This window comes from Pogoniulus pusillus, chromosome 39 (assembly GCF_015220805.1).
Source record: "Pogoniulus pusillus isolate bPogPus1 chromosome 39, bPogPus1.pri, whole genome shotgun sequence".
NCBI lineage: Eukaryota > Metazoa > Chordata > Aves > Piciformes > Lybiidae > Pogoniulus > Pogoniulus pusillus.
This window is the reverse complement of record NC_087302.1, coordinates 8,125,150-8,146,609: the sequence shown is the minus strand read 5'-3', so window position 1 is coordinate 8,146,609 and position 21,460 is coordinate 8,125,150. Positions and strand designations below refer to the sequence as shown.

General features: G+C 64.0%; 1 protein-coding gene across 1 annotated transcript; it reads right to left on the bottom strand.

Moving 5' to 3' along the window:
- Positions 1-2,125: 2,125 nt before the first annotated feature.
- On the bottom strand, positions 2,126-21,187 carry GNAI3 (G protein subunit alpha i3). Its single transcript, XM_064173786.1, has 9 exons — positions 20,942-21,187; positions 14,481-14,523; positions 13,599-13,740; positions 12,823-12,980; positions 7,092-7,220; positions 4,905-5,034; positions 4,374-4,527; positions 3,213-3,424; positions 2,126-2,489 (listed from the first exon to the last, which is right to left on the bottom strand). The coding sequence occupies exons 1-8, from the start codon at positions 21,057-21,059 to the stop codon at positions 3,234-3,236; spliced, it is 1,065 nt and encodes a 354-aa protein (XP_064029856.1). The 5' UTR covers positions 21,060-21,187; the 3' UTR covers positions 2,126-2,489; positions 3,213-3,233.
- Between the last annotated feature and the right edge of the window lie 273 nt (positions 21,188-21,460).

The following is a 21,460-nucleotide window of genomic DNA, read 5'->3' as shown; positions in this document are numbered from 1 at the left end:
GGGGCTGTAGCTGAGCCCTGAGCCCCCTCCCTGCCCAGCGCCGACAGCTCCAGCAGCTGCCACCCACTGTAGGAGAACCCAAATAAAGGAGCAGGCAACGACCCAGGGCTGGCTGCTGCCTCTCACTCCTGCCAGCACCATCAGCCCAGCCCGGGCTGGAGGCTCCCACACCCAGCACCTGCAGCACTGGACAGGTTTGCCCTCATTCCATGAGCCACCCAGCACCATCCTGCCAGGCTGCCAGCAGGGTGAGGAACCAGTGACAGCTGCCAGCAGCAGCCAAAAGCCCTTCAGAACAAAGCAGCCTGGGTGGGTCCTGCCCTTGGGTCACAACCACTGCCCAGTGGGAAAGGAAGCTGGGAGGGTGCTGGTGACAGTGACTGGGGATGAGCCAGGGGGTGCCCAGGTGGCCTAGAAGGGCACCAGCAGCCTGGCCTAGCACTGGTGTGGGCAGCAGGAGCAGGGCAGGGATTGTGCCCCTGGGCTGGGCACTGGGGAGGCCACAGCTGGAGTGCTGGGGGCAGGTTTGGGCTCCTCACTCCCAGAAGGACCTCACTGCTCTCTGCAGCTCCCTGAGAGGAGGCTGCAGCCAGCTGGGGTTGGGCTCTGCTGCCAGGGCACAAGGGACAGGATGAGAGGAAATGGCCTCAGGCTGCCCCAGGGCAGGTTCAGGTTGGCCACAAGGAACAATTTCTGCCCCTTGAGGCTTGCCCAGGCCTGGCCCAGGCTGCCCAGGGCAGTGCTGCAGTCCCCACCCCTGCATGGGTCTCAGAGCCTGGAGCTGTGGTGCTGAGGGCCATGGCTTGGCAGTGCCCTGGCACTGCTGGGCTGAGGCTTGGACTCAGCCTCAAAGCTCTTCTCCAGCCTGTCCCATTGCAGAGCCAAGCAGCAGGAACCTTCCTGCCCCTTTCCCCACACCAGTCCCCACTGCTCACAGCAGCCCAAGGCTCAGAAGGAAGAGCAGAGGAGGCTGAGCAGTTACTCACCAGTTTAATACTGCCAACAACTACCACAGACTGGAACTGTACAGGTGACAAAGGGGCAGAGAGCCTGGGGGGAGCACAGGAAGGCTGCTTGGGACATCACTGGGGCAAGGGGGGGGTTTGGCACCACATATACAAAGTCAAGGCATGCTCAGGACAGCTTGGAGCTGGGGGGGAGGAGGGGAGAGGGGAGTCCAGACAAGAGAAGGGTCCCATGGCAGGACCAGGGGCACCCACTGCAGCCTGGCCCCGAGCCCAGGGGGAGAGCCAAAGCCCAGCAAGCCAAGGGGGTGGTGGAGCAGCTGTGGAGCAGCATTTCCCACCCCCTGGAGCTGACATCTCACACAAGCCAGGAGCTGTGCTCAGCATGAAGCTGGCTTTCAGCTCCCCAACCCCCCTCCCCCCCACCCCCAATTCCATTTGAGGTCAGCACCAATCAGGCCTCACCCCCTAAAAACCAACTTCATCCTGCTGCAGGAGCTGCTTGGGGCAGCAGGATGGGGATCAAAACAAACCCAACCCCAAACCCCAACCAAACAAAAACCAAAGCTCAGAAAAGAGCACAGCAGGAAAAGGCCAAAGAGAGCTCCTGGAGGATCCTTTGAAGTAGCTGCAGAAGTATTAAACCCTGACCCTAGGAAGTGTTAAAAGCCACAGAGCTGCTGCCAAGAGGCAAAGCTGCTGCAGGCTCCTGCTCTCCTGTGCATAGTTCAGTGATTAGTTTGTGGTTGCTCTTTGATCCCCCAAAGGGGTTTTGGTTGCAAATAAAGGAGGGAAGGGGAAAAAACCCCAAACAATCAAACCAAACCAAACCCAAAAGACAACCAAGACAACCCAAACCAAACCCAAACCCAACCCAACCCCACCTAAGACATCCCAAGACAACCCAGCCAAATCCAAACCAACCAAACCCAACCCAAGGCAACTCAACCCAACCCCAACCCAACCAAGCCCAATCCAACCCAAGACAACCAAATCCAACCCAAGACAACCAAATCCAACCCAAGACAACCAAATCCAACCCAAGACAACCAAATCCAACCCAAGACAACCAAATCCAACCCAGCCCAAGCCAACCAAAGGAGATTCAGCAAAGTTACAGTTTCTGGATGGAATAAAACCCAACATAAACCCTCCCCTCCCCCCCCCCCCCCCCCCCCCCAAACGACCAACCTTAAAACCAGCCCAGGGGTGGCTGTGTTAGACCAAAAGGAAGAGAGGGGAAGCTACATAGTGAAGGGCTGGAAGGCAGCACCTGGAGGCTGCAGGAGCTGTCCAGCGCCAGGCAGGCGCCGCAGGGATGCAGCTGGAGGCTCCTCCACCTCCACCTCGCGTCAGCAGCCCAGCAGCAGCCACCAGAGGAGGTTCCTAACCAGAGAAGATTGTACTAAAGAATGCGAGGGGCTCTGCATGCTGCTCTCCTCCCCCTGCTGCCCTTCTCTCCAGGCTGGCAGCTGGCCCCAGGAGGCAGGAAAGGTTCAGCTTCTCCAAACTCAGCGTGGAAAACTGGGAAAGGGAAAAGAGGGAAAGGTTAGGAGAGGTCAGGCTGGGCTGGTGGCAGCAAAGATCCCAAGCCCAGCAGGTTGGTGGAGTGCTAGGATGGGTTGGAAGGGATCTCCAAAGCTCTTGTCAGGGGCAGGGACACCTCCCACAGCACTCAGGGCCTCAGCCAGCCTGGGGTTGAGCATCTCCAGGGAGGTTCACGTTGGGTGATTCTGTGCTCCACAACCTCCCTGGGCAACCTGTGCCAGGGTCTCACCAGCCTCAACCTGTGCCAAGGTCTCCACCCCCTCACTCTCTGTGCTCCACAACCTCCCTGGGCAACCTGTGCCAGGCTCTCCTCACCCTCACTGCCAACAATTTCTGCCTCCTCTCCCTCTCCCAGTCCAAAGCTCCTGGCCCTGTCCTGCCACTCCCAGCCCTTGCCCACAGTCCCTCCCCAGCTCTCCTGCAGCTCCTTCAGCTACCAGAGGCTGCTCTGAGCTCTCCCTGGAGCCTTCTCCTCTCCAGGCTGTGCAACCACACACAGGGGAGGCTCCTCAGCACTCTGCCCACCCCTGTGGCCTCCTCTGGAGCAGCTGCCCCTGCCCCAGCACCCCTCAGGCTTCCTCCTCACTCCTCCTGCATTGCCACGGCCCAAAGCAGCACAACTGTGGCAGGCCTCACGACTGGCTGAGGCCAAGAAGCTCCAGGAGGGCAGAGGCCAGGGCAGGAGCAGCCCCAACTGACCTTCCTCCCCGGGGCAGGCCCTCAGTAGAGGCCACACTCCTTCAGGTTGTTCTTGATGATGACGTCGGTGACGGCGTCGAAGACGAACTGCACGTTCTTGGTGTCGGTGGCGCAGGTGAAGTGAGTGTAGATCTCCTTAGTGTCCTTCCTCCTGTTCAGGTCCTCAAACTGGCACTGGATGTAGGCAGCTGCCTCCTCGTAGGTGTTGGAGCCTGCAAAGGCAGGAGAGCTCTGGCTCTGGCCAGCAGCTGACAGCACAGAGACCTTTTAAGTCCCCATTAAGCTGCTTGCGGCCATCTGCCTCAGCCAGCTCCCAGTGCGCCCTCAGCTCCTTCCTGCAGGGCTCAGGCCTGTGCCCAGCTGCTGCCCACTGACCTTGGACAAGGCACTGCAGCTCCACCAACTGCTCTCTGCTCCAGAGATCACCAGACAGTCACAGGCTGGGTACAGCAATCCCAGGCTCAGAGCATGATGAGGCTCACCCAGCCCAACCCCCTCTGCCCCAGCTGGGCACCCACAGCAGCCTGCCCAGGGGCACAGTGCCCAGGGGGGTTGGAAGCTCTGCACACAAGGAGGCTCCACAGCCTCTCTGGGCAGCCTGCTCCAGGCTCCAGCACCCTCACACCACACAACTTTCTCTTCTCCTGCCCAGCTGCAACCTCCTGGGCTCCAGTCTGTGCCCACTGCCCCTTGGCCTGGCCCTGGGCACCACTGAGCAGAGTCTGGCCCCAGCCTCTTGCCCCCACAGCTGCTTTAGCTCTTGCTGAGCACTGCTCAGCTCCCCTCTGGGGCTGCTCTCCTGCAGGCTCAGCACCAGGGCTCAGCCTCTGCTCCTGCCAGAGCTGCTCCAGGCCCTCAGCAGCTTCCCAGCCTGCCCTGGGCTCTCTGCAGCACTTCCCTGTCCCTCCTGAGCCAGAGCCCAGAGCTGGACCCAGCACTGCAGTGCCAGCCTGAGGCACAGCAGGGTGCAGCTGAGCCATGCCATGGCAGGAGGGCTGCAGCTGGATGATCTTCAAGTTTCCTTCTAACCCCTTCTGTGGTGCTGTGCAGATGCTGCCCAGGAGACAGAGCTCCAGGAGGGGCAATAGGCTGAGCTCTGCTTCTGCTGGCCTGTGGAGGCCTGGAGCAAGCCCCTGGTGCCCTGGCAGCCCCTGGGCACACCTGTGTACTCAGGGTAGCAGATGGTCAGGGGACTCTTCTTGATCTTCTCCTCAAACAGGTCCTTCTTGTTGAGGAAGAGGATGATGGAGGTGTCTGTGAACCATTTGTTGTTGCAGATGCTGTCAAACAGCTTCATGCTCTCATGCATCCGGTTCTGGAAAGCAAAGCGAGGGGGGGATGGGTCCCAGCAGAGCCCCCAGGGCAGGCTGCACTGACAGGTGAGGGCCCAACCCCCACCTGGCTCCAGCCTCCTCTCTGCCTCCTCCAGGCTGAACCCCCCCAGCTGCTGCTGCTCCCCAGCCTCCAGACCCCTCCCCAGCTTTGGTGCCCTTCTCTGGACCTGCTCCAGCCTCTCAGTGTCCTTCTGGCAGTGAGGGCCCAGGCCTGACCTCAGGGTTTGCTCCTGCAGGCAGCTGGCAGAAAGGCTCCACCTCCACAGCCACAACAGGAGGAGGAAGCCAGAGGTGCCCACTGCACGATGCCACCTCCCTCCTCCAGTGGCAGGCCCTGGGGACTTCCCCAGCACTTTACCATCTCCTCATCCTCGGCCAGGACCAGGTCGTAGTCGCTGAGGGCCACGCAGAAGATGATTGCTGTGACCCCCTCGAAGCAGTGGATCCACTTCTTGCGCTCCGACCGCTGCCCGCCCACGTCGAACATCCTGGCAGGGCACAAGGAGCAGCTCAGAGGCTGCACAGCCCTCCCTGCCTGCCCACCAGGTGGCTGACAGGGGCTGCAGGGCAGCTCTGAGGCCTTTCACACAAGCAGGGTTGAGAGGCAGACACGGGCACAGCCCTCCAGCAGCGAGGCCAACAGCTCTGCGCCCTCCCCAGCCCTGGCTCTGGAGCCCAGGGTGCTCCTCTGGAGCCCAGGGTGCTCCTCTGGAGCCCAGGGTGCTCCTCTGGAGCCCAGGGTGCTCCTCTGGAGCCCAGGGTGCTCCTCTGGAGAGGGACTGCCAGCAGGAAGGGGCAGGTGGCACCTGGAGGGCTCCCCCAGCTGATTCACCAGGGCACAGCTGCTCTGCTCTGCACTCTCTGCCAGCAGCAGCCCACTTGGCCTCCTGCCTGCATCCAACCCCTGCCCGCAGGCAGCTCCCAGCTCACTGCCACTGCATCTGGGGCACCCCCCCCGTGTGCCAGCACCGCGGCCCAGGGGCAGCTAACTGGGCTGTGAAACAGTTCCATATGTGCCTGCTGCTCCTCTGGGGTGCTGCTGGCACCAGCCCTGGCTGCCAGCCCTGCAGGGCACAGCAAGCAGTGCTGGGGCTGAGTCGCTGGAGAGAAGGCAGCAGGGCAGGGCCCTGGGCAGGCTGCAGCAGTGGCAGAGAACCTCAGCAGGTTCCACACGGCCAAGTGCAAGCTCCTGCAGCTGGGCTGGGGCACTGCCCAGCACCAATCCAGGCTGGGCAGCAGATTTGTGCAGGACTTGGGGGTGCAAAACTGGACAGGAGCTGGCAGTGAGTGCTGCCAGCCCAGCCCCAGGCTGGCCTGGGCTGACCCCCAGCAGTGTGGGCAGCGGGGGCAGGGAGGGGACTCTGCTCTTCAGATCAGCCAGTGCCAGTCCCCTGCCATGGGTAAGGACACCTCCCACAGCCCAGGCTGGTCCAGGCCTCATCCAGCTTGGCCTTAACACCTGCAGGGAGGGCACATGCACAGCCTCCCTGGGCAGCCTGTGCCAGGCTCTCCCCACCCTCACGGGGAAGGATTTCCTCCTGATGTCTGATCTCCACCCAGCTGCTTCCAGCCTGAGCCATCAGCCCTGCTGCTGTCCCTCCATGCCTTTGGGAAGTCCCTCCCCAGCTCTCCTGCAGCCCCCTCCAAACCCTGGCAGAAGCTCTGAGGTCCCCCTGGAGCCTTCTCCCCTCCAGGCTGAACGCCCCCAACTCCCCCAGCCTGGCAGAGCTCAGGGGTGCCAGGTGTGGGGGCACTGTTGGAAGCTCAGGCAGTTGAGCAGCCCAAGTGTCACTGCTGTCCCCAACCCCCCCCCAGGAGCCACTCTTGGATGTTTGCTCTCCCAAACACAAGCTACAAGCAGCACACCAGAAGGTTCCTCTAAGGGGTCTGAGCCACAGAGACTTGGAAACATCAGCAGAGAGGAAGGGAACTTGCTCAGGACTCCAGCACTGCTCCCTGCTACATCCCACTCCCAGGGTGGGAATGTCCATCCCACAGGGGCCCTGGGCTGCTCCCTGGGATCAAAGCCAGGGAGTTCTAAGGAGTGGGTGAAGAGCAAGGAGGAGGAGAAGGAGGAGGAGGAAGAGCAGAGCTACACTGCAGGCCAGCAGCTACAGAGGTTAGAGGGAGCTGGATTAGTGACAGGTAAAGGACACTGCCAAGGCCAGGCCTGGCACGGGAGCCCTGCAGGGCCGAAGCTGAGGGCAGAGGGGGACAGCTCAGCCCCACAGCCAGGGTCAGTCAGCACAGCCTGTGGGGATGCCATGCAGCCCCAAGGGGGGACTGCCCCAGGGGCACAACTCCAAGCCCAGCAGTCAGTGTCCTTTCTGGGGGGGTGGTTTAGTAGGGAGGGTTTGATCCTGGCAACCAAGCAGGTACCTGAGTCTGGGGTCCCAACACAAAAGCAGCTGCAGAGAACAGAAGAAGGCAAATGAAAGTCACACCTGGAGGCAGCTGTGCCCGCTGAGGGAGCCTGGCAGGGCACCTGCCCCTGAGGAGAGGCCACCAGGGGCCAGCTGGGCACGGGGTGCAGGCCTGCACTCACTTGAAGTAGAGGTCCTTGAAGGTGAAGTGAGTCTCCACGATGCCCGTGGTCTTGACGCGGGTGCGCAGCACATCCTGCTGGGTGGGGATGTAGCTGGGCTGGGATATCCTATCCAGGTCGTTCAGGTAACTGGAGCAGAAGACACAGCACAGGAGAGGCTTTTTTTAGCCTCCTGCTGGCCATGAATCTTTTATGGGCTGGGGGGGGAGAGGCAGCAGAGAATTTCTTCAGCAGCATCTGGGCCCAGCAGCTCCTGCCCTGCCCTGGCTCTGCTCTGGCATTAACCCCTCCCCAGCTGACCTTGCTGGGCAGGGAGGGCTGCCAAGGAGCCAGGGCTGGAGGCTGTGCTGCTGCAGGGGCCGTGCCCAGGCTGGCATCTCCTGCCAAGGGGCTTGCTGGAGGCAGAGACTGCTCCGGGAGGGGCAGGCAGCAGCGAGGAGCAGCCCAGAGCCAGGGGGGTGCAGAGAGTCCTCAATCAGCTCCACTGGGAGGGACCCTTCAGGGCATGGAGTCCAAGGCTCAGCCCAGCAGTGCCAGGGCACTGCCCCCCATGGCCCTCAGCACCACATCCATGGCTCTGAAACCCCTCCAGGGGTGGGCCAGGCCTGGGCAGCCCTCAGGGGGCACAAATTGCTCCTCATGGCCTCGAGCCTTGTGCTGACCTCCAGCACAAGAGGAAGTGGCCTCGAGTTTGCCCCAGGACAGGTCCAGGCTGGCCACGAGGAACAATTCCTGCCCCAAAAAGGCTGCCCAGGGCACTGCTGGAGTCCCCAGCCCAGAGGGGCTGCAGAGCCCTGCAGAAGTGGTGCTGAGGGCCATGGGTGCCCTGGCAGTGCCCTGGCAGTGCCCTGGCAGTGCCCTGGCAGTGCCCTGGCAGTGCAGGCTGAACTTCACAGCCTTCAAAGCCTTTTCCAACCTGCAATGTGGTGATTCTATGAAGCTCTCCCTGCCCTGTCAGCCTCTCCTCCTGGCCAGGACCTGCCAGAGCACAGCTGCAGAGCCCTGACCTATTTTCCCAGCCCCAGAGGAGCCCAACCCCCCCTGCCCCCCCCCGGCCTCCTGCCCCAGCTCGCCTGGCGCCGCGGGGCCTGCCTCAACGAGCTGGCACTGGCAGAGCTCTGAGCCCAGCAAGGACGAGCTCCTCTCCCTGCTGAGCTGCTCTGATCACAGACTCACTGCTCCCACAGCTCGCCCTTGGGCCTGGCTCTAGTTTCAGCTCAGCAGGAAGCTTCTGGAAGGTGCCAACTCTCTGCCGAGGAAGCATCACAGCCACATCTGCACCCACACCAGGCTGAGCTCCTGGGGGCTGAGGTGGTGCTGAGGAGGCTAAGCATGGCCCCTTCACACTGCCAGCTGCATTGGCACAGGGCACAGAGGAGGCACAGAGCCACTCTGCAGCCCTGGCAACAGGAATGGGCAAGGTGAAGCCATAAAGCTCCTGCCCGAGGAGCTGGGGCAGGGCAGGAGGTGGAAGTGCTGCTTTTGGGGCTGCCAGGGAAGGGGGCATGGAGCCAGGCAGCTCTCAGAGGGACTGCCAAGTGCCCGTGCCAGCTGAGGCAGGTGAAGCAGTGCCCTGCCTGCAAAGCCAGGCCTTGGCAGACTGGTGCCAGGGAGCCTCGAAGGGCCAAGCCCATGGGAATGCCTGAGCTGGCTGCGAGATGCAGCCCAGAGGATTGCTCAGCAGCAGCAGAGCTGCCCAAGCACAGGGGCACAGCCTGCCCAAGCCATCCTCATCCTCACAGGAGCCAGCATGGTGGGGCTGGAAGGGACCTCTGGAGACCACCCAGCCCAGCTGGATCCATCCACCCACAGCAGCCTGCCCAGGGGCACAGTGCCCAGGGGGGGTTGGAAGCTCTGCACACAAGGAGGCTCCACAGCCTCTCTGGGCAGCCTGCTCCAGGCTCCAGCACCCTCACAACAAACAACTTTCTCCTCCTGGGCTCCAGTCTGTGCCCACTGCCCCTTGGCCTGGCCCCAGCCTCTTGCCCTCCAGGCTTTGGCTCCTGCTGGGCACTGCCCAGCTCCTCTCTCAAGCCTCTCAATCTCCACCTTCTCAAGGGAGGGAGTCCCCAGCCCCAGAGGGGTCTCCAAGCAGTGGAGAGGAGGTGCTGAGGGCCACGGGCTGGTGGTGCCCTGGCAGTGCTTGGCACTCCATGACCTTCACAATCCCTTCAGCCAAAGGACTCTGCTCCTCCGCAGGCTCAGCAGCGCCAGGGCTCAGCCCCTCCTCCCCAGAGAGCTGCTCCAGGGCCCTCTCCCCCCTGCGGCCAGGCCACAGCTCCCCTCCCCCACAGGAGCCCGGACTGGCATCTTCCTAAGCACCTAGGCCTGCTCCCTGGCAGCAAAGTGCCCTCTGGGCCCAGCCTGGCCCGAGAGCTTCACACAAAGCTTTTGTTAGCAGCTGCAGCCCCGGAGAGGAGGAGCTGCACCAGCACAGCACAGGGAAAGCAGCCATGGAGGGGAGGAAGAGCACAGGGAGATGAAGGGCTGGGACCCAGGTGTGTCCAGATGTGCAACCACCAAACACCAGGCCCTCCAGAAACAGGATGCCAAGGCCCTGTGCCAGCCTGAGGGTGCAGAGTGGTGACTGTGCCTGCCCAGGCTGCAGCTGGGGCAGAACTCAGGACAGAACGAGCAGGGTTGGAAGGGACCTGGAAGCTCCTCCAGTGCCAACACCTCCCCCAGCCCAGGCTGCTCAGGGCCTCCTCCAGCCTGGCCTTCAACCCCTCCAGGGAGGAGGCAGCCACAGCCTCCCTGGGCAGCCTGTGCCAGGCTCTCCTCACCCTCACTGCCAACAATTTCCTCCTCCTCCCCACTTTCCCTCTCCCAGCTCAGAGCCATTGGCCCTGTCCTGGCACTCCCAGCCCTTGCCCACAGCCCCTCCCCAGCTCTCCTGCAGCCCTTCAGGCACTGGAGGCTGCTCTGAGCTCTCCCTGGAGCCTTCCTCCTCTACCATAGAATCATTCAGCTTGGCAAAGCTCTCTGAGGTCATCCAGTCCAGCATCAACCCAGCCCCACCATGCCCACCAAAGCCTGTGCCCAGATGCCATGGCCACAGCTCTCCTGAACCCCTCCAGGCATGGGGACTGCTCCACTGCCCTGGGCAGCCTGGGCCAGGCCTGGGCCAGCCTCAAGGGGCAGAAGTTGCTCCTCGTGGGCAACCTGAACCTCCTCTGGTGTCCCTCGAGGCCACTTCTTCTTGTCCTACCATTTGCTCCCTGGAAGCAGAGCCCAACCCCCACCTGGCCTCAGCCCCCTTCCAGGGAGCTGTAGCCAGGACAGGGCAAGGAGCCAGAGGCTGAGTGGAGAAGGAGCAGACAGTGCCTGAATGTGCCCCCTGCAGCTGGTGAGGAGGAGGAGAGGTTTGCTCACTGCCTGCTCCTGCTCTGTACTGGAGGAAGCCACTCACAGCACTTCCTGACCACTGAGTTGCTGAGCAACCAGCTCCACACCAGCTCCACACCAGCTCCACACCAGCTCCACACCAGCTCCACACCAGCTCCACACCAGCTCCACACCAGCTCCACACCAGCTTCCTCTGCTCCTCGGGCAGGAAGGGAAAGTCTCTTATCAGGGAAGCCCCCAAGGGGCATCAGCAGGCAGGGCTGGCACCAGCTCCTCACAGTGGCCATGCATGCCAGTGCCTAAGTGGGCACCAGTGGGCTGCAGATATTCAGCACCAAGCCTCTGAAACCATCTCTGGGCACCAAAGGCAGCTCACAGGCTCTGTGCCCAGGCTCTGCTGCCAGCCTCTCTGCCCTGTGCTCTGCAGCCCTTCCTGCTCCTCCCTGCTCCAAGCTGACCACCAGGAGGGTTCTGGACTGGGCACTGACTGGGCTCAGCTTTGGGCCTCTCACTGCCAGAAGGACACTGAGGAGCTGGAGCAGGCCCAGAGAAGGGCAACAAAGGCAGGGAAGGGTCTGGAGAAGAGGGCTGGGGAGGAGCAGCTGAGGGCCTGGGGGGAGTCAGTGTGGAGGAGGCTGGGGGGAGACCTCACAGCCCTTTACTGCCCCCTGAGAGGAGGCTGCAGCCAGGTGGGGTTTGGGCTCTGCTCCTGAGGACCAGAGATGGCCTCAAGTTGGCCCAGGGCAGGTTCAGGTTGGACACGAGGAGAAAGTTCTTCACTGGAAGGGTCCTCAGGGGGGGACTGTGGGCAAGGGCTGGGAGTGGCAGGACAGGGGCAGTGGCTTTGAGGTGGGAGAAGGGAGGCAGAAATTGTTGGCAGGGAGGGTGAGGACAGCCTGGCACAGGTTGAGGGTGCTGAGACCCTGGCACAGGTTGCCCAGGGAGGTTGTGGAGCACAGAATCACCCAACGTGATCAAAGATCACGTTGGGTGATTCTGTGCTCCACAACCTCCCTGGAGATGCTCAACCCCAGGCTGGATGAGGCCCTGAGTGCTGTGGGAGATGTCCCTGCCCCTGGCAGGAGGTTGGCACTGGCTGAGCTCTGAGGTTGCCTCCAACCCAATCTTGCTGCAGGATCTCAGCAGCTGCCTGAAGGAAATGGTTTCCCCTCCCTGCTCTAAGCTGCCTCTTGGCAACGGAGCAGGCACTGAGTCAGAGCTGGCAGCAGCCAGCAGCAGCCTTGTTTACCTCAGAGCTTCCCAGAGCTCAAACAGTGCTGTGGGGCTGGCAGGCAGAACAATGAGCAGGTCTGGAGCCAGCCCTTGGCACTGCCCCCAGAGGTGGCAGGGATGGGAGCAGAGGCAGAGCTGAGATGGAGAACAGCAACCTGAGCACTCCTCTGCCAGAGGCAGGAGAGCCCAGACCAGGAAGCTGCTTCAGAGCTGCTCCAGCCCAAGCCCTGCACTCAGCAGGGACATCTGCAGCCAGAGCAGGCTGCTCACAGCCCCACACAGCCTGGCCTGGGGTGGTGCCAGCCAGGGGGCAGCTCCCAGCTCTCTGGGCAGCCTGGGCCAGGCTCTCCCCACCCTCAGTGCCAAACATTTCTCCCTTCTCTCCACTCTCAATCTGCCTCTCTCAGCCCCAAATCATCTCCCCTTGGCCTGGCACCACAGGCCCTGCTCAAAACTCTCTCCCCTGCTTTCTGCCTGTCCCTTGCAGCACTGCAAGGCCACCAGGAGGTCCCTGGAGCCTTCTCCAGGCTGCACATCCCCACTCAGAGGGCTGTCAGCACTGCTGTGGCCTCACCCCATGGATGCCACTGCTGGAAGCTGCTGCAGAGCAGACGTTTGGGGGCTGAAGCAGCAGCCTGGCTTCAGGAGGTGCCACCCCTTGGTTGCAGGGGCAAGGAAGCTGGCAGAGCTGGCAGCTGCCACCTCGGCACAGGCTGCCAAGGGATGCTTCCACTGGCTGCCAAATCTCCCAGGCTCAGGAGAAGGAACTCAGAGATGCACAGAATGGGTTGGGCTGGAAGGAACCTTAAAGCTCAGCCGGTGCCAACCCTCTGCCAGGGGCAGGGACACCTCCCACTAGCACAAGTTGCTCAACATCTGCAGGGAAGGGCATCCACAGCCTCCTTGGCAGCCTGTGCCAGGCTCTCCCCACCCTCACTGTGGCTCTGTTCCAGCCTAGAGGGGAGATGAACACTGAAAGTGCCTGTGAGGAGCTACAGCAGAGCCCAGCCCTGGGCACCCCTGCAGAGCAGGGCTGCAGCCCAAGCCCTGGCAGGAGGACCCTCCCCCACCAAGCACCACCCCACGCTGCCGCAGCAGCCCCCTGGCGCCCGCCTGGGTCACCGGGAAGTGCCCAGGCACCGGTGCCACTTACTAGGAGGCTGAGTCGTTGAGCTGGTACTCCCGGGACCGGCTGAAGCAGGCCTGAACCCCAGCGTCCCTCCACAGCCTCTTGATCACCCCTGCCAGCTCCGCGGTCATCACCCCCTCCTCCGCGCTGCCAGCCAGCACGAACAGCTGCCGGGCATCGTCCTGCGGGCACAGGGCACGGCCGGCACTCAGCGTGCGCCCCGCGGGCACCGAGCTGGGCACACCCCCGCGGCACCACCCCCCGGGGGCTCTGCACCATCCCCACCCCCCGGGGGCTCTGCACCACCCCCACCCCCCGGGGGCTCTGCACCACCCCCACCCCCCGGGGGCTCTGCTCCATGCCCTCCCTGCTCTGGGCAGAGCCGAGGGCTGCCTGCAGAGCCTCCAGAGGAGCCTCAGCGTGCAGGGGCCGCGGTGTGAGTGCAGCCCCCGCAGGATGGGTCCCCTGGGACCAGCCCTCGTTAACCTCTTTGCTGCTGCCATGGGCAGTGGGGTGGGGGCAGCCCGGGCAGGTCTGCTGATGCCACCAAGCTGGGCACTGTGCTTGGCACACTGCAGGGAAGGATCCATCCCGAGGGACTCGGCCAGGCTGCAGAGCTGAGCCCGAGCCAAGGACAAGGTCTCTGCAAGGCTGCTCCCCGGCCTGGGTCTGTGCTTGGCCCTGCCCTGAGCCAGCTGCAGGAGGTCGGCTTGGGCCCACCCCTCAGACCCTCCCCTGCCCAAAGCCGCGGGCAGGAGCCGCAGGGCCGAGCCGGCTCCGGCCCCGAGGGCAGTACTCACAGCTCTGGCAACTTCCCCAAAGTCTATCTTTAGCCTGCCCATGGCTCGGATGATGGCGATGATGGACTGGATGGTGTTGCTGTAGACAACCACTCTGTACTGCTTGCACTCCTCCTCCGAGTAGCCATCCTCGTGGATGATCCTGCAGGGACAGAGAGCTGCTGGGGCAGCACAGGGCACCGAGGGCACCGAGGGCACCCCCCTCCTGCCCTGCCCTGCCCTGCCTGCCCTGCCCGGCCACAGCTGGAGAGGTGCTCCAGGGCTGGGCTCCCACAGAACCCCAGAGTGACAAAGGCTGGAAGAGACCTCCAGAGATCAACCCCTCCTGCCAGGGCAGGGCACCCAGGACAGTTTTGGAACCCCCTAGAGCAGGTGACCCCAAACCTCTCTGAGCAGCCTGCTCCAGACACAGGGAAGTGCTGCAGAGAGCCCAGGGCAGGCTGTGAGGATGCTGAGGGCCTGGAGCAGCTCTGGCAGGAGCAGAGGCTGAGCCCTGGGGCTGAGCCTGCAGCAGAGCAGCCCCAGAGGGGAGCTGAGCAGTGCTCAGCAAGAGCTAAAGCAGTTGTGGAGGGCAAGAGGCTGGGGCCAGGCTCTGCTCAGTGGTGCCAAGGGCCAGGCCAAGGGGCAGTGGGCACAGACTGGAGCCCAGGAGGAGAAAGTTGTGTGGTGTGAGGGTGCTGGAGCCTGGAGCAGGCTGCCCAGAGAGGCTGTGGAGCCTCCTTGTGTGCAGAGCTTCCAACCCCCCTGGGCACTGTGCCCCTGGGCAGGCTGCTGTGGGTGCCCTGCTGGGGCAGGGGTTGGGCTGGGTGCAGAGGTCCCTGCCAGCCTCTGGCGTTCTCACGTCCCGCAGAGCAGAGCTGGCAGTGCCCTGCACTCACTCACTTCATCTGCTTCACAATGGTGCTCTTCCCGGACTCCCCAGCACCTGCAAGCACAGAAGGTCTCAGTCAGAGGCAGGCCCAGCAGGAGGCCTCTCCTGCACGGAGCACTCCGTGCCGCAGGGCAGCGGTGCCAGCGCCTGGGGAGGGCTGCTCGGGAGCACACCCACAGGTACCTCCCGCCTGGGCTGTGTCTGGAGGGGGGGACAGGCCCTGAGCACTCATCTGCTCCACACCCCCTGCAGCTCTGCCTTCGCAGGGCTCCCTCCTGCTCACCGAGGCTCAGGCTGGAAGATTGGGCTGAGGGTTCCTCTGCCAGGCTCCCCCCACCCCTCTGCTCCAGCTCAGCGGTCACAGACAGGTCCCCTCCAGCCCAGGGCACCAGCAGCTGCTGCCCAGCAGGGCTGAGCTGTGCCAGGCTAAAGCAGGAGCCCCCAGGTGCCTGCAGCCAGAGCTCTGCAGCTCTTCCCCAAGGAGCACTGACTGAGGAGCAGGCTGCTGGGAGGCAGTGGCAGGGAAGCTGAGCCAGCAGACAGCTCCTGCAGCCCCGGGGGGGGCTGTGCCCCCCTGCAGCACTGCCAACCCGGGCCGGGGAGCCACAGGAACCTGGCTGGGGCCTGCAGGTCTGAGCAGCAGAGGCTGAGCCCTGGGGCTGAGCCTGCAGGAGAGCAGCCCCAGAGGGGAGCTGAGCAGTGCTCAGCAAGAGCTAAAGCAGCTGTGGGGGGCAAGAGGCTGGGGCCAGACTCTGCTCAGTGGTGCCCAAGGGCAGTGGGCACAGCTTGGAGCCCTTTACCCAACCTTCAGCTCTGTGATTCTGTGCTCCACAACCTCCCTGGGCCAACCTGTGTCAGGGTCTCAGCACCCTCAACCTGTGCCAGTGCCTCCCCCACCCTCACTGCCAACAATTTCTTCCTCCCCCCTCCACTCTCAACCTGCCCTCAAGCTTCAATCCATTCCCTTCCACCCTGTCCCTCCCCAGCCCTTGTCCCAAGTCCCTCCCCAGCTCTCCTGCAGTCCCATCAGGTACTGGAAGGCTGCTCTGAGGACTCCCTGGAGCCTTCTCCTCTCCAGATGGATCCAATAACATCTCCACGGGCAGAAAGCAGGGAAAGAATTAGTCTTGATTAACTCTCAGCCACTCACAGCCTCCAGAACTCAGAAGAAAACTCGAAGCCATCAAACTGAGAAAGCCTCAGGGATGAGCATTTAACCCCTGAGTGTGCTGCTGCCCATCCTGCAGCCCTGTGCCACCTGAATCCGAGTGGGAAGGGTTGGAAGGGACCTCCAGAGATCAGCCAGTCCAGAGCAGGATCACCCAAGGGCAGGGCAGGCAGGAGCACAGCCAGGGGAGGGGGTTGGAAGGAGACTCCACAGCCTCTCACCAGGGACTTTCACCCTCCTGTTCCTGGGCAGCTCCTCGTGGTTGAGTCTCCATCTGAAAGCTTCTGCAGGAGGAAGCTTTGGAGCTGCTTGGCACAGTGAGAGCCTCTGCACAGGGCACTGCCAAGGCACAGCCAGCAGGCCCAGGGAAGGTGCCAGGGAGCTGGAGCCAGCACAGGCAGAGCCCAGGAGCTCACTGCATGGAATCCCAGAGCTGCTTTGGGTGGGAAAGAGCTCTCAGCTCACTCAGTCCAACCCTTCTCAGCTCTGCCAGGGGCAGGGACATCTCCCACAGCACTCAGGGGCCTCATCCAGCCTGGGGTTGGGCATCTCCAGGGAGGTTGTGGAGCACAGAATCACCCAATGTGATCTTTGATCACGTTGGGTGATTCTGAGCTCCACAACCTCCCTGGGCAACCTGTGCCAGGGTCTCAGCACCCTCAACCTGTGCCAGGGTCTCAGCACCCTCCCTGCCAACAATTTCTGCCTCCTCTCCCAGCTCAGAGCCCCTGGCCCTGTGCTGCCACTCCCAGCCCTTGCCCCCAGTCCCTCCCCAGCAACCCTGCAGCTCTTCAGGCACTGCTCTGAGCTCTCCCCGGAGCCTTCTCTTCGGGATGAGTTGGAGGAGCAGGGAACGGTGGGAAGAGAGCTCGGGGAAGAATTCCAGCAGCCTGCTGCGTCTGGATCAGATTTCTTCTGCTGCTGTTGCCTGTTTATGAGAGCAAACCCCCCCTGGACCCCCCGCAGGGACAGCACTCGGCCAGCAGCAGGGCGGGGAACAGCCTCGGGGCTGCCTGCTCAGGAGCTCAGGGCTTGTCCTGAGGGGCTGAGGGAGGGACCCCCAGGAGGCAGAGCTGCAGGGGGCTGAGGGAGGCACCCCCAGGAGGCAGAGCTGCAGGGGGCTGAGGGAGGCACCCCCAGGAGGCAGAGCTGCAGGGGGCTGAGGGAGGCACCCCCAGGAGGCAGAGCTGCAGGGGGCTGAGGGAGGCACCCCCAGGAGGCAGAGCTGCAGGGGGCTGAGCCCCCCCGTGCCCACGCCCGTAGCTGTGCTCCAGCCCACGCCGGGAAGCAGAGCAGGGACAGGAGGCAGAGAAGTCACCGAACACCAGCTGAGAACACCTGAAACGGGAGCCTGGCAGCGGCAGTGCCCGCGGGGGAGCAAAGGCTGAGGGCACGGAGGAGGAGGAGGAGCAGCTGGTGAAGAACAATCAGCTTCTGTTGGGCACTTCAGACGCAAGCCCTGCCCTGGCACCAGGAGATGCTCTTTGATCCCACCGGCAGGGGAGGGCTGCCCGGGGGGGGGGGGAGGGCAGAGCACTGGAACTGCCTCAGCCCAGCTCTGCCAGGGCACTGCCAAGCCTCAGCACCACAGCTCCAGGGCACTGAGACCCCCCCCGGGATGGGGACTCCAGCACAGGGAGGAATTTCTTCCCATGCCCAACCCAAAGCTCCCCTGGGGCAACCTGAGGCCATCTCCTGCTGTCCTCTCACTTGCTCCCTGGGAGCAGAGCCCAACCCCAGCTGGCTCCAGCCTCCTCCCAGGGAGCTGCGGAGCAGTGAGGTCTCCTCTCAGCCTCCTCCACTCCGCTGGGTGACAGCAGCTGGAGGTGAGCCAGGGGGTGCCCAGGTGGCCAAGAAGGGCACCAGCAGCCCGGCCTGGCCATGGTGTGGGCAGCAGGAGCAGGGACTGTCAGAGTCACAGAATCACCCAGGCTGGCAGAGAGCTCCAAGCTGCCCCAGCCCTGTCCCATCACCCAGACCATGGCACTCAGTGCCCCAGCCAGGCTTGGCTCCACCACCTCCCTGGGCAGCCCATTCCAGTGCCAATCACTCCCTCTGCCAACAGCTTCCTCCTAACATCCAGCCTGAGCCTGCCCTGGCACAACTCCAGGCTGTGTCCCCTTCTTCTGTCCCTGGCTGCCTGGCAGCAGAGCCCAATCCCACCTGGCCACAGCCTCCCTTCAGCTCTGCCCTGAGCCTCCTCTGGGGGGTCACAGTTGGAGTCCTGGGCTCAGCTTTGGGGCCCTCACTCCCAGAAGGACACCGAGGGGCTGGAGCAGCTCCAGAGAAGGGTCTTGTGCCCTCTGCCTGCCCTTCCCAAGGGGAAGCCCTCCCGGAGTGGTCCCTCAGCAGGCTGCTGGTGCAGAGCTCAGCCTGCTGGGTTCTGGGCCCAGCACCAGGCTCTGCCAGGCAGCACTGGGTAAGAGCCACCTGCCCCTGGCACCTCCCTCAGCTGCTCCTCCACCTACACAGCTCTGGGCAGCCCCAGCTGGGGCTGAGTCCCGACCTGAGGAAGCCAAAAGCTGCTCCTCCAAGCCCTGCACCAGCAGCACTGCAAGAGGCTGGCTCCAGTTACATAAAGCACTGCATGATCTCTGCCACCAGTTCACAGCACCACAGGAGCTGGATCCCAGCTCCTCCCTTAGTGGTGGAGGGGAAAAACCTCCCAAAGCCAAGGAAAAGCTTCCCCCAGCGCCGGGAAAAAGCCCTCAGGAGCTTTGCCTGCAGCAGCTCAGAGCCTGGCCCAGAGCAGATCTGCTCCCAGCCCAGACACTGCCCTGCTCTGCCTGCACGCTGGGGGCTGCCTGTGGGGAGGCTGGGAGGGACCTCTGGAGCTCAGCCAGCCCAGCCCCGGCCCGAGCAGGGCACCCACAGCAGCTTGCCCAGGGGCACAGTGCCCAGGGGGGGTTGGAAGCTCTCTCTCCCTGTCCCTCCTGAGCCAGAGCCCAGAGCTGGGCCCAGCACTGCAGATGTGCCCCCCCCGGGCAGAACCTGCCCTGCCCTGCTGCCCACACTCTCCTCCATGCCCCCCAGCACCCCACTGGCCTCCTTGGCCACCAGGGCACCTTGCTGGCTCCTGGGCAGTTGTTGCCCCCCAGCACCCCCAGGGCCTTCTCCTGGGAGCTGCTCTCCAGCAGGTCCCCCCCCAGCTGTGCTGCTCAGGAGGTTGTTCCTGCCCAGGGGCAGGCCCTGCCCTTGCCCTGGCACAGCTGCAGGAGCTTCTCCTCCCCACAGCTCTCCAGCCTGGCCTGCTCAATGCTCAGACTCACTTCAGGGCTAGAGAAGCCACAGCAGGCAGGAGGGCTGCAGGCTGCAGCTGGGTGGAGGCCAGGTCCAGCCCAGGTACCCCAGAGGAGCTGCACAAGCCTGAATCCAAAGGGATGCTCAGGAGCAGGAGAGGCTTCTGCTGCCACCCAAAGTCAGCCTGAGCCCAGCTGGCAGCTGCTCCTCTCGGTCTTCAGCGCTCCCAAACTGACTGCTGCACAGTGTGGACCCTCCACCACCTCTTGACAAGGTCACCCTCACCCCACAGCCCCTCTCAGCACCCCCACAGACACCCCAGAGCCAGAACCTGCCAGACACAAGCAGGCAGGCAGGATGCTGGTGAACCTGTCCTGTCCTGACAGCCAGCAGCTTGCTGTGGTCCTCACAAACTGCATCTGCCTGTGGTGGAAACCCTCCCCCAGAGGCAGTGCAAGGAGCCCACCCCATGGGCCACCCCCCCTGCACCGTGCTGCCAGCTCCTGAGCTCACAGCACCCTGCCAAGAACCAGAGAGGAGTGGGCCTGGAGCCAGCAGCCTCCAGAGACAGGCAGCTCCTGAGCCTCTGCCTGCTCTGTGCCCCAGGCAGCACCACAGGAGCTTCTGAACAGCCCAAGCCCAGCACCAGTGCCAACCACAGCCACCAAAGGAGACCCAAACCCAGCACCAGTGCCAACCACAGCCACCAAAGGAGACCCAAACCCAGCACCAGTGCCAACCACAGCCACCAAAGCAGACCCAAACCCAGCACCAGTGCCAACCACAGCCACCAAAGCAGACCCAAGCCCAGCACAGGCTCTAACCACAGCCACCAAAGCAGACCCAAGCCCAGCAGGAGCACAGCAGCAGCACCTCCCTCCTGGGCTCTCTGCACCTTCAGCCCCCTGTGAGCTGTGCCCTCAGAGCACCCTGCCAGGGCAGCTCACAGCCCAGCCTGGGCACCTCCGGGGGCATTTGCACCCTGAGCTGCAGGCTGCGGGCAGAGCTGGGCAGGCAGCGCTGCCGATAGGATCTGTCTCTAGGCAGGGACTCGAGGGCTTCCTCCTCCTCCTCCTCGGGCCCACAGACACAGAGATGAAAGGGCACCGACGTCAGCCCAGGCAGCACCTCCTGCTCCCACAGCCCAACACCGCCCCGGGGAGGGACCTGCCCGCGGCAGCAGCCAGAGCCGAGCCCTGCTCCCGTCCGGGCTGCACCAGAGAGACTCCATCGGCAGGCTCCGCGCTGGGACCGCAGCGCAGGGCAGGACTCATCCTCCCCTCCGAGGTGGGCAGAGAGGGCAGGATGGCAGCCGGGGCCGGGGACCTCGCGCAGAACCCAGCCCCTCCGCAGAGCGGCTCTGCCCTTGTGTCGCCAGGCGGCCTGGGGTCTACCCTGGATCCCCCCGGGCTGCAGGACCCTGCCCCAGCCCTTCGTCTCCTCCACTCCTCCCCGGACCCCTCGGAGCTCTCCTCCACCCCCATCGCCACCTCTCTCCCCACCGCTCACCCTCTGGAGACCTTTTGACCTCGCGGACCTCCTCCTCTCCCCTGGGGCATCCCTAAAGCCTTCCTGAGCCCTGGAGAGCTCCAAGCTCCCTTCCCCAGGGACTCCTACACCCCCTCTAAGTCCGAGACTGCACAAAAGCCTTCTGCCCTCCTCCCGGACCCCTGCGGCTCCCAGTCCTCTCCCACCCCCTCCCTGAGCTCCTTCCTCAAGCCCTTCCCTGAGGCTGGCAGCGCCACAAACGCTCTCGCTAGAGCTCAGGATGGATCTTCAAGCCCCCTCCTCAGCGCACGCAGTCTGCAACACCAAAGATCCACACCGCCCCCTCGGCCCCCTGAGGCAGAGACCCTCCCCAGAGCCCTCCCAGCTCCCTGACGGCCTCCCCAGAGCCCCCTCCGCCCCCTGAGACCCTTCTCAGAGCCGCCTTAACGCTCTGCCCAGAGCTCTCTCAGCCTCTTAACGCCCTCCCCAGAGCCCTCTCACTGTCGAACAGTCTCCTCCGGAGCACTTTACGCCCCCCAGAGCCCCCTCCGGGCCTCCCCTCGGGCCGTTCCTCACCGAGCAGCAGCAGCTTCACCTCCTTGGCCGCCTTCTCGCCGTCCTCCCGCAGGTTGCGGTCGATCATCTTACTCCGCTCCACCGCCGCCTTGTCCTCGGCGCTCAGCGTGCAGCCCATGGCGGCGGCGCGGTGCGGGAGGGCGGCGGAGCGGAGCGGCCCGGCCGCCGGGAGCGGGACGGAGCGGGGCCGGAACGGGGCTGAGCCGCTCGCCTGGGCCCGGGCGGCTCCCTGGGCGGGGCCGGATATCCGCTCCCGCCGCGGGGCACCACGGGAAGCGCAGTCCCCGCGGGGCAGCCTGGGAGCGGGGGCGGAGCTTCCGCCTCGGTGGAGAGGGGCACGATGGGAACGGAGGGCACAGCCTCACTTCCGCCTCGGTAGAGAGGGGCACGATGGGAACGGAGGGCACCGCCTCACTTCCGCCTCGGTAGAGAGGGGCATGATGGGAGCCGCCGAGGCTTCACTTCCGCCCTTGCGCGAGCCGCTCCTCGTGCCGCCTCGCGACAGCGGCGCCGGTGCCA